We start from the raw sequence: 13,044 nt of genomic DNA on the forward strand, positions 1-13,044 counted from the left end.
TCGGCCTTGGCAGACAACATTGATGGCATGTCATTGTCTTTGTCAAGACAGGGTGAAGTGGTTCTTTTTCTTTCCCTATTTTATCCTCCAAATATCTTTTTGGAGTACCACTGGACTGGACTTACACAGCAGTATCACTGGGCTGGACTTATGAAACAGTACCAATGCACTTTAACGGCAGTACCGCTCAACTGGACTTATACAGAGGTATCACTGGAGTAGACTTACAGTATGCAGCAGTATCACTGGACTGGACTTATGCAGCAGTACCAATGGACTTATGGGCAGCACAGGATACCAGCATTTGGTAGCACAGGACACCAGCACTAGGCAGAACAGGACACCAACACTAGGCAGCACAGCACCATAGGACTTGACTTATACAGCAGCTGCAGCACCAATGGACTTATGGCAGCACAGGACACCAACACTAGGCAGCACAGGACACAAGCACTATACAGAACAGCAGCACAGCAGCACAGGACTGGATTATACAGAAGCATCACAACTTATAAATCTGACTGCGTCATGAGTAAAAGATTAACTGCTATCACTATATTTGCACTAATAAAACTTGAATTTTTAGCACACAGCCATATACTCTTTTGGTTTTCCTTGACTGTCAGCATACTAACAAGGACATGCAGAGGTCCCTTTCTTGGAAAGATGTGGTTTACTCATGCCTGCACAGCGCACACAGGCAGGGATTGCAGATACAGGCCACTTACTGAGATATGTGCAACACTCTTTGCCAGTGCATCTGCTGTCTGCAGATCCCTGTGCTGCTACTCGCTTCTTCTCTCTATTGGGCTGGGGGTCGCTCATCCTCGGGGTAAGTTGCTCGACAGGGACATGTGCAGGTGGAGGCGGGTTGCAGCAATGCAGGCATCCACCAAATATATTTTATGGGAAGGGACTAGCGATGATGTTGAGGGTTAAGGTGGCTGTACTAGGGCGGTGGGTGGGGACAGACACGTCAGAGTTGACGTATATATCTGTTCTGAAGCTAAGACATTTTTTTACTCCTCAGTTCCACCCACCCGATACCAGGAAGAAGCTGCTGGACACCAATATGGCAGATTGCAGTGATGTTGTCTGCTAAGTTTTGGGGCCCCCCAAGTGTCCAGACCCCATAGAACTTGCATTACCTGCACACACCTTCCCCCCCCATTGTCATGCCACTGCATGAAGATTTTAAAGCAAAAGTATGAATAAATCTGAAATCATCTATACAAGATGATTATCTTTACAGTACACTACATGATCTAACATTAAGAATATCTTAGAAGTGCTCACCTGAATTCAAACACTATATAGATGAGAGATGGTATGAATGTCATACTCATAATAAACTATTTCTAGCCTCAAACCCTCAATTATATTGGATGTTGGCGAAGGCAATTTTGAGAGGTCACATTCTTTTATATGAATCTATCCTAAAGAAAAAACACACTTTTACATACATAAAACTTCAGAAATCATTAACGGAATCCTATTCCACATATATTCAAGACCCTTCACCAATAAATAAGTCCAAATACTCTTTGGCAAAAACACAAATGGATAATATACTCCAATCTATGTCAGACAAACTTCAATTTGCCTCCAACTATAAATACCATGAATTTGGAAACAAAACTGGCAGACTACTTTCCAATAACCTACATTCCTATGGGTGCTGGACAGCTCCCCGACAGTCGGGATTCCGACAGTCATTACTCCAACGTCGGAATCCCAACTGCTCCCTCGTGGGGGTCCACGACCCCCATAGAGGGAGAATAAAAAAGGTGGCGAGCTCAGCTCACCACCATACCCACAGCGTGGTGAGCACAGTGAGCCCACAAGGGGATTCATTGCGCTCCCCCCGCTGTGCAGTCGGGATTCCGACGTCTGAGTAATGACTGTCGGATTCCCGACTGTCGGTGAAATATACCACACCCCATTCCTATAGGCCACCAAAGAATATAAACCCCTTAAATATTATGTGACCTTTGGAATAACCTAATTTACCCACTATCTATTAACTACAGTATCTACTTTTCATCATCTTTAACATCTCCCATTACACTGTATGAGGTTGCTATGGTCATAAAGTCCCAAAAACCTGCCAAAGCACCAGGCCCGGATTGCTTTTCCTGGGATTTTTACAAAATGCACCCAGACAAAGTAGCCCCTATCTTGGTTTCTGTATTCAATTTCATCCCAACCCATTTCAACGCAACAATAATAAAGGTCCTTCACAAACCAGGAAGAAACCTGTCACATTCTGGCTCATGTAGACCCATATCACTATTGAATTGTGATTATAAAATTCTTACCAAAATTTTAGCAGATCAACTCAACCCAATTCTCCTAAGCTTAATACACCAAGTTCAGACAGGATTCATCAAAGGCAGACGCTCTGTTTGAAACATTAATAGAGTTTTAGCAGCCATCCATTCCTAGTACTTCAATATATCACATCCTCACTATAACTTAATCCTAGCCCTTGATGCCGAAAAGGTCTTTGACCATGTACTATGACCCCATCTATTTTCCATTATGGCAAAATTTGGAATCCCCTGATCATACATCTCATTTATCCAATATATGGGGGTTATATGACAAACCATGCTGCACTGCAGGTGGGGCTGATGTAACATGTGCAGAGAGAGTTAGATTTGGGTGGGGAGTGTACTTCAAACTGATATCTATATTGCAGTGTAAAAATAAAGCAGCCAGTATTTACCCTGCACAGAAACAATAAAACACCCAAATCTAACTCACTCTGCACATGTTACATCAGCCTGACCTGCAGTGTACATGGTTTTGTCCATTACAGAGTGATTGTGCCTTTCCAAGTGAATCAGATTAACCCCCTATATACGAATCACCCTCTTCACAGATTGCATACAATGGTTTCCTCTCGTCCCCATTCCAGACCAAAAGAGGCACTAGGCAGAGATTTCTCCTATCCCCTCTCCTATTTGCTATCGCGATAGAACTCCTCACTATGGCCCTTATTCAGATCGGTGCGGCCGGAGCCGCATACGGTGCTCCGGCCGCACCAACCAATCCCCGCCTACTATACGGATCGCCACGGCCGTCCGTACACGGACGGCTGGCGATCCGCATGAAAATGGTGGGGCGTACGCCTCCACCATGGTGGGAGCTGCCCCCTGCATTCGATGGTCGGCGACCATCGAAGGCAGGGCCGCACGCCCCACCAGCTCCCGCAAGCTGAGACCACACGGACAATCGTCCGTGTGAAAGCTTGTTTGGGGGCTGAGAGCTGACATCCGGCGATGTCAGCTTTCCGCCCCCATCACTGGCGTCATAGCCTCATTACCATGCATACGCCCCGCGTTTGCATGGGAACGCCCATGAAACGCGGGGCGTATGCATAGGGAAATGAGGGTATGAAGCCCCTCACGCCCCTATACGCCCCCTTTGCGGCGTCGAAACTTTATGTGCGGCGATTTCGCCTGCACATGCGCAGATTGACCTCTGCGCATGTGCAGACTGAAAACATCGGCGGTACGGCCGCACGCGGGCCGTACCGCTCGATTCAGAATAAGGGCCTATAGCCCTTAAAAAATCCCAGACCTACACCGGAATTAAAATATGACATAGAACTCATAATATTTTCGCTGATGACATGCTTTTGTATATTTCTAAACCCTTATCTTCCATCCCCATTATCATGGATAGCATAAATTATTTTGGCCCTATTTCAGGATACAAAATCTATGTAAATAAATCTGAAGTTCTTCCACTTGCACCTCTAGCTTCCCCTACTTCCGCTCACCCCATCCTATCTCAATTTAAACTCCAGCACCACCAAATCAAATACCTCAAGTCATGATCACCCATGACCTTCAAAATTTATATAAATCCAACTCTACCTCCTATTAGCTAAGATTAAGGGCAGGGCTATTTTTGTGCAGGCTCCAGCAGGAACTGTGGCCCTTATTCTAGTTCACTCTTTCTGTCAAAATATTTCTTAGATGGACAAAACCTGTGCACTGCAGGTGTGGCAGGTGTAAAACCCCACCCTAATCTAATTATCTCTGCACAAGTAACACCTGCCTCACCTGCAGTGCACATGGTTTTGTCCATCTGAGGAATATTTTGTCAGAAAGAGTGAACTAGAATAAGGGCCACAGTTCCTGCTGGAGCCTGCACAAAAATAGCCCTGATTAAGGGCCTTATTTTGGTTCATTCTTTCTGACAAAATCCTTCTTAGATGGGCAAAACCATGTGTACTGCAGGTGGGGCAGGTGTTACTTGTGCAGAGAGAATTAGATTTGGGTGGGGTTTTACTTCAAAGTGAGATCTATATTGCAGTGTAAAAATAAAGCAGTCAGTATTTTCCCTGCACAGAAACAAAATTACTCACCCAAATCTAATTCTCTCTGCACATGTTACATCTGCCCCCCCTGCAGTGCACATGGTTTTGTCCAACTAAGAAGGATTTTGTCAGAAAGAATGAACCAAAATAAGGCCCTAAATTACAATTAGACTACTAGAACAAACTCCCCATATCGCTATTAGGCAGAGCATCTATACTCAATAATACATTTTTGGAAAGATAATACTTTTGTTTCCAAATGCTCCATTTCACCAACAGACCTGAAACTCATGTCTAGCTCCTTATGATGTGGAGAAAGGCCAATAATGTCAATATACAAACCACAACACCATAAGGCAGACAGTGGCCTTCATATACCTAACTTCCAATATTAATTTCAGATACATCTCTGGCTACTTAACACTTCTTCCTTCTCTGACATCTCTTTAGAAAACGCTATATTTGAGCCCTACTCATTAAGCACACTGCTCCACACTCCCATTCACCTTCTCCCCGCAATCACCACAGATCATGTTGTATTTCACACATCATACAATATTTGGTTACGTCTGAATAAGAAAATCAATACAGATCACAAATATTCACTATTTATTACTAGAGATGAGCGGGTTCGGATCCTAGAGATCCGAACCCCCCCCCCCCCTGCCCCCACGAATTTACCTTATTCGAGGCCGGATCCGAGGAGTTTGCCGGGTCCCACCATCTTCCCGCATCCAAAACAAGGCAGAAACGTCATAATCATGTGTCGGATTCAGATCTCTATAAAAGATGTGTCCCATATCAGTCCAGGGGTGCCCGCATGTGTGCTGTATAATTTCAGGGGTGCCTCCTTGTGTTATGTATCAGTCCTAGGGTGCCCACATGTGTGCCGTATAATTCCGTATAATTCCAGGGGTGCCCAGTGTCCCATATCAGTCCAGGGGTGACCACACGTGTGCCATATAATTCCAGGGGTGCCCAGTGTCCCGTATCAGTCCAGGGGTGCCCACATCTCTGCCATATAATTCCAGGGGTTCCCAGTGTCACGTATCAGTCCAGGGGAGCTGCCCCCATTTTTAAATTGAAATTTAAAAAAAAAAATTTTTTAACCTGCAAAGGGTGTTAAGTGTGCCATATGAGTGTCCTGTATCAGTCCAGGAATGCCCGCATGTGTGCCGTATAATTCCAGGGGTGCCCAGTGTCCAGTATCAGTCCAGGGCAGTGGCGTAACTATAGTCCCGCAGGCCCCCCCCATGGCGGGGAGGCACAGAGAAAGTGTGGGCGCCAGCGATCCACCTGCCGCCATCCGCCGTGACCTGCCACCGGCTCATCTGTTTGTGGTCACAGACTCAAGGCTCTCCCGACTCCCTCCTGCTGCTTATGAAAAGAGACACTCAGAAAATGGCTTCCGCCATACTGCAGACCATTTTTGTGGATACTAGAGGAGGCAGCAGCCTCCTCTAGCATCCCCTGCAGTAGTCACCTTGTTTTGTATTTCTTATATACCATCTTTCGTGCATTGTTGCCGCTTAACTTATTATATTTCTTATATTACACCTGTTATGCATTGTTGCAGTTGTTCGGGATTAGTTCAGCTTCTGAGACTCGTTGGTCCCTTCAGGCCTCTGGGGATTCCCCGTCCTGTTGAAGGGATTTAGTTAGCATTTCCCCTTGCTGTCTTCCTGCTTTGGCGGTCGCGTTGTCCCCACCTAAGACCTGACTTAGGTGATAGCCTTGAAAAAGCTACCTAGCGAAATGCGCATTGGCAGCCCTCCTCTGTGAAATTGTAGCAATTTAGCCTGTTAAATTATGTAATGTCTGTTTGTCTCATGTAAAAATACCTCTGTTTAGTTAGCTCAGCAGCTCCTGTGCGAGTAGCGCTGAGGCGCAGCAGCACACGCCGGCCAAGGGGATTACATCCCTGGCAACAGGCATTAATAGGAGAGTGAGCGTCCTTGCCCACACTGGCGTATAGCCACAATCATTACTCGTGTACAGCAGCGCATAGTGTCATGTTCTGACAGCGCTAGCAGCACGTGTACACTCAGTGATCACTGTCAACAGTGAAGGAGATCCTGGCATAGAATCCAGTGTATACGATCTGACACAAGTTCCATTCACATATATATGTTATACTAACCCTTAATAGCGCATTGGTTATTTAAAACACAGAAGCGCAACACTAGTGGGGATACAATCTTAGGATTGCACAGTGTGTAGGGCAATCAGTGTTTGCACATTTATTGCGACATCTACCAGTAACTGTGCCTGTTAGAGAACTGTTTTGCTGTGCACATATAATCCATTTAAGCCTGTCAAATACGTCACTGGTATTGGCTTTCACTCTTGTATATGTGATATCAGAACTCGTTAATAGCGCATCAGAAAGCGTATGAGTTATCAAAACATAGAAGCACAGTGCGAGTGTTGATCCAATCTTAGGATTGCACAGTGTGTATGGCAATCAGTGATTAAAGACCCATCTTGGCAGTTAACAGTGACTCACTGTGTGCAGTACACCACTGGCATTTGCTTTCATTGATGTATATGTGATATATTAACTTGTCAACAGCGCATTGCAAAATGCAGTAGCTATTTTAGCACAAAAACACAATGCTAGTGTAGATCCAACTTGAGGATTGCATAGTGTGTATGACATCCAGCGATCACACATTCGTACTGGCAGCCTACCAGTGATCTTGCCCAATAAAGTAATGCATGTATGTGAACACGTGATTCATTAAACTGTGCACAACATACCATCAATACTGTTCCTACCTATGTATACGTGCCACATGAACTGTGTGTAGTGCACCATAAAGCACATCAGCTATTTAAGCTCAGAAGTACAGGATCATTACAGATCCAATCGGAAGATTGCACAGTGTGTACGACCCACGTATATGTGCCACATGAATTGTATGTAGAGCACCTTATAGGATCAGCATAGATCCAATTGGAAGATCGCACAGTGTGCACGGCACTAATTGAGTGCACACCCTTTGACAATTACCAGTGACTCTGCCTGACAGATTGTGAGCACTAGTACAAGTGTAGGACAAATCTGTCCGCACGGATTATACATCTGCACCATATGCAGTGGTTCAGATAGAACTATCGTGGGCAGAATCAACCCCATTTGAGGAATATATACGCAGAGGGCAACACATTGCTTTGATTAGACAACAGACAGTGAGAATATCACCGTGTTAATCAAACACCCTACACAGGCAATGGATCACTGTCAATAGTAAAGGAGATCCTGGCATAGAATCTAGTGTATACGATCTGACACAAGTTCCATTCACATATATATGTTATACTAACCCTTAATAGCGCATTGGTTATTTAAAACACAGAAGCGCAACACTAGTGGGGATACAATCTTAAGATTGCACAGTGTGTAGGGCAATCAGTGTTTGCACATTTATTGCGACAGCTACCAGTAACTGTGCCCGTTAGAGAACTGTTTTGCTGTGCACATATAATCCATTTAAGCCTGTCAAATACGTCACTGGTATTGGCTTTCACTCTTGTATATGTGATATCAGAACTCGTTAATAAGCGCATCAGAAAGCGTATGAGTTATCAAAACATAGAAGCACAGTGCGAGTGTTGATCCAATCTTAGGATTGCACAGTGTGTATGGCAATCAGTGATTGAAGATCCATCTTGGCAGTTAACAGTGACTCACTGTGTGCAGTACACCACTGGCATTTGCTTTCATTGATGTATATGTGATATATTAACTTGTTAACAGCGCATTACAAAATGCAGTAGCTATTTTAGCACAAAAACACAATGCTAGTGTAGATCCAACCTGAGGATTGCATAGTGTGTATGACATCCAGCGATCACACATTCGTACTGGCAGCCTACCAGTGATCTTGCCCAATAAAGAAATGCATGTATGTGAACACGTGATTCATTAAACTGTGCACAACATACCATCAGTACTGTTCCTACCTATGTATACGTGCCACATGAACTGTATGTAGTGCACCATAAAGCACATCAGCCATTTAAGCTCAGAAGCACAGGATCATTACAGATCCAATCGGAAGATTGCACAGTGTGTACGACCCACGTATATGTGCCACATGAATTGTATGTAGAGCACCTTATAGGATCAGCATAGATCCAATTGGAAGATCGCACAGTGTGCACGGCACTAATTGAGTGCACACCCTTTGACAATTACCAGTGACTCTGCCTGACAGATTGTGAGCACTAGTACTAGTGTAGGACAAACCTGTCCGTACGGATTATACATCTGCACCATATGCAGTGGTTCAGATAGAACTATCGTGGGCAGAATCAACCCCATTTGAGGAATATATACGCAGAGGGCAATACATTGCTTTGATTAGACAACAGACAGTGAGAATATCACCGTGTTAATCAAACACCCTACACAGGCACTGCATTAATCCACTATCACACTGTGGAATTTAAGCAGTAACTAGACAAGTATACTCAAGCTACAATATTCACAGAGTGATTTTTAATCTTTAAAATTTCTTTTTCTCTTTAAATCTATATCTTGTTTTAATATTTTCGCTACTTACCTTAAGGTCTCATATCATTGACAAACTGTATTATCCAGCACCATTACAGAATGATGACCTACTAGCTCTTAATAAAGTTTAATAAATAAAACTTCTAAAAATAATCAAATACGTCAACAAATAAAGTATACACCTTTTATAGGTAAAAATAATATTTTATTACTGTGGAACAGGAGTGCATCCCAGTCAAACTGATTCACCTTTTTTCTCTTCCATTGTTATTCCCACCTAAGACCTGCCTGTAATGGAGTCTGGGCAGACCTAATTCGCCCTTACAGCCGGGACAGGTACAGGCGAATCCTAGTACTGCACGCAACCGTCAACCCCAGGCAGGGGCAATGGAGTCAGGGCATTAGTCCAGGGAGATCCTCAGAGTCTCACTGAAGACTCTCAGAAGTCTTACACTCAGGAGTTGGAGCCATTTCACCAAGCAATGAATACATTTTTCCTCTCCTCCTGCTCATTTTTACATTATCAAAAAAACTAATTCTAATTCATTGGAGAGTGAAAACAGCTCCAAACAACATTGCATTAAACTCCAAATTCCAACAGATAATGTTCTTTGATAAAAGGACAGTTCTATTAAGCTCTGACATGTCCTATGAAAAATTATTAAAGAAACGACTCCATATATTCCCATTTACTATCCATTCACCTGAAGGATATGTGTCTGGTAGAGGTCATCGTAGCAGCACAGATGGTGTAATGGTTAGCATTACTGCCTCACAGCGCAGAGGTCATGGGTTCGATCCCCACCATGGCTCTAACTATGCGGAGTTTGTATATTGTCTCCGTGCTTGTGTGGGTTTACTCCGGGTGCTCCGTTTCCTCCCACGGTTTCCTAACCACAGATAGGTTAATTGGCTTCCAACAAAATTAACCCTAGAATGTCTGTGTGTGCATGTGCATGTACATGTAGTAGGGAATATAGATTGTAAGCTCCACTGGGGAAGGGACTGATGTGAATGTTCAAATATTCTGCGTAATATGTATGCGCTATATAAGAAACTGTTAATAAATAAATAAATATATTAACACACTAGACCACCTCTTGAAAACTCAAATCCTATCCTCAACTTCAGTCGAGCTACATAAACCAAGGAGATCATACACTTTAAACTTTATCTCTCATATGAGACTCAACAACCTCATCTTAATATATTTTGTTGTTTTAACCTGGATTCTCACACTCACATAATGGGTAATTAAGTACTGTTTTCATCAATAAGTTTCCTATTATTTTGCATAGTACAGTATGTTGAGTTTATTATGCCAAACAATCAGTTCGCTTAGAGACCGTATACATAATCAGGCCTGATCAACAAAGTCTGTTTCTCCAATTAATATACTGGTATATACAATGACCACAGAATACTATATTCAGTCAGATAAACATATGATCTTGATCTTAGTAAACATAACATGTCTAATTTATGTTCTAACATCCTATTGCAACAGTGTCTAAGGTTTACAGTATTAAACATGTTGAGAAAAATGATCCTTGTGTGTTTCTCCACCCCCTTCCCAGTATCGTCTGTGTATTCATTACTAAGTTTGTTGTTTTTCTGTTCCAATTATTTTAATATTTACTCTATGATAAACTGTGGACGTCTAATTCGGTTCCATATAAATCTACATTTGTATGTACACTTGACATCCTGTACCTGTTCATTCAACAATAATGTAGTCTTTTTTGACCACAGGTAACCCTACCTAACTTTTTATAACTCAAATGTAGAAATAGCCCTGACGTACAAAATATTTGTCTTTCACAGTTAAACTTTATTGTATATGTAAAACTTCAATAAAAAAAATGAAACAAAGAATATCTTAGAAGCTGTATTTGTGAATTGTCATGCGTGCCATTTACTAACCATTCACCTGAAGGATATGTGTCTGGTAGAGGTCATCGTAGCCATAAGCATGGCATGTGTAATTGCCCATATGAATAGTTGTTACCTTGGTGATGTATAAGGAATTATCTTCTCCAAAATCCTGTGAACAGAAAACAACACAATAGCTTTTATTTTTGAAACATAGATTAACAAGTGAAAGCTGACATGATTGGTTGCTCGTTTCTAAAGTGTATTTTAACTAAAACCTACCCTTTTCAGTAATATTAACCTAAATAAATCATTTCCACTCATTTTCAGTCTATTCTAAACACCTCACAGCTCACAATATTGTTTTATGCCAAATAGTTGCACTGATTTTTTGCTGCTCCTCAATCCTCTGAAGCATATAAAGGATAAAATGACACCCCATTATTAACTCTTGATTCAGGTGCAGGAAGGGCAGGTTAAAGTGGGTTTGCTGGCACTCCAGTCTTCGACACTCCGCAGTTGATGAATGTCAAAAGTGGCCCAACAGTTTTCAGGCTACCGACTATATCCAGAACACTACTGATATTAATCAATACATTGTGCACCACCAAACTAATTGTGTGAGCAAACCATGGTATGTGCTGGAATTTGCCCAGATGTAATGCTTGCACAATATTGGTGGCTGTGTCAGATACCACAAATCCCCAGGAGGGTCTAAATGGGGTAAGCTATTGTGCGATGATGTCCCTCAGTTCTCAGCAGTGTGCCTCTTAATGAAATCAGTGAAACACAGTGTAACCTGCATAGGAGTGAGTTGGCATTTGTAAGATGCTACTACTGTTGTGGCTGCTATTACTAAAAGTATTAGTTAAGCGCTCTACCTTGATATCTTTGATATGTGGAATGAGTGACAAGATGCTTGTGGTGTGAAATCAAATATGAGTTTATTGAATCAGAAAGCAGTGCATATACATGTACAACAGAATAAACGTGAGTGATGAGTAAGTGAACCTTGGATGAGCCCCGTGGGGGAATTGGGCTGCCAGCAGGCTCCTTTTTTTTTTTTTTTATATTTTTTTTTTATTTGCAAAAGTTAAAACATACAAGAAGAAGAAGAGACAAGTATAGTGAATACACATTCAACAGCATAAACTAACAAAGACAATATTACAGACATTACATAAACACGTAGGCAGTGGTACAGACTAACACTGTAATGCATATATAGGGTATGGGACAGCTTGTCGGACAATGAATCGAATTTAAACCTTATTCCCCTCAGTTACATCTCCATATTGGACATTCTCTCTATATATCACTTTACTTCACCCTAACACATCTGTAGAAGTGCATTTTTAATTAGAGTATCCTTATCCGTGACGTAAGAAATTAAGGTTAACTATAGCTTCAATTGCTAATCATGAAAAGTTTTTCCTGTGCAATACTAACTGAATACCACTCCTTTAAAGTGCATAGTGCCTCTAAAACTATAAAGAAAAAAAAAAAAAAAAAGGTGTTACGATAGAGCACTATCAGTGCTCCACGGTGATTAACTCTAGTGCAAATTTGTTACCTTATAAAAAGGAGATTGTATCCAGCAATCCCAAATAGCGTGAAATTTCTTAAGTGTTTGTCGCTTTCGTGCTATGCACATTTCTTGTGCTATAGTGTAATTTACCCGTGCTTTCCAGGCTTCAACATCGGGAGCACTGGATGACATCCATGTTTTACCTATGATTACTTTGGCAATTGCTGCCAAGTTAGTTACATATAACCTCTTATCACCAAGATCTTTCGGGAGGATACCTAGTAAACAGCACCGTACAGTTAAGATATCAATTGAAATTCCTGTGGAGGAAATTACATAATTAACTTTACCCCAAAAATCAGCTATTAGGCCACACTCCCAAATTAAATGTAGAAAGGTCCCTTGGGTAACTCTACATTTTGGACAGGACGTCTGACCGTTCCCGTTGAATTTTCCCATTTTTATAGGAGTCATATATGAGCGGTGTAGGATATATAATTGGGTTTGTTGTATTCGGAGTGAGTTTGTGGCACTGGCTACAGCGGATTGGGCAGTCGACCATTCTGACTCGTTCATACTACCTATATCCCTTTCCCATTTGCTTCTCAATGGGGCCAAATCTCCCCCTGTTTTATCCTCTTTTAAGAGGCTATACACCCTGGAGATACATTTCTTTTTGTTGGGAAGTTTAAGGATTTTTTTAACCTCATTCTCGCTAAACCTAAGGGATAGCTTCCCAATATGGGTTGAGATAACACTTCTAAGTTGGAGAAATCGGAAGTGAAAAGAGCCTGG

The 13,044-nt window shown here is 42.1% G+C and overlaps 1 protein-coding gene across 2 annotated transcripts in view; it reads right to left on the reverse strand.

Annotated features, from left to right (window-relative positions):
• The window catches only part of LOC146074076 (follistatin-related protein 4-like), a 1,002,356-nt gene that overhangs the window by 130,768 nt on the left and 858,544 nt on the right, over positions 1–13,044 (reverse strand). For both annotated transcript variants that reach the window (XM_083181806.1, XM_083181805.1), the window contains exon 8: positions 10,773–10,893. In XM_083181806.1, the coding sequence (XP_083037932.1) occupies positions 10,773–10,893 (121 nt within the window). The remainder of the gene's footprint in view (positions 1–10,772; positions 10,894–13,044) is intronic.

This window comes from Crinia signifera, chromosome 4, assembly GCF_055691185.1.
Source record: "Crinia signifera chromosome 4, ASM5569118v1, whole genome shotgun sequence".
In the NCBI taxonomy this organism is placed as follows: domain Eukaryota; kingdom Metazoa; phylum Chordata; class Amphibia; order Anura; family Myobatrachidae; genus Crinia; species Crinia signifera.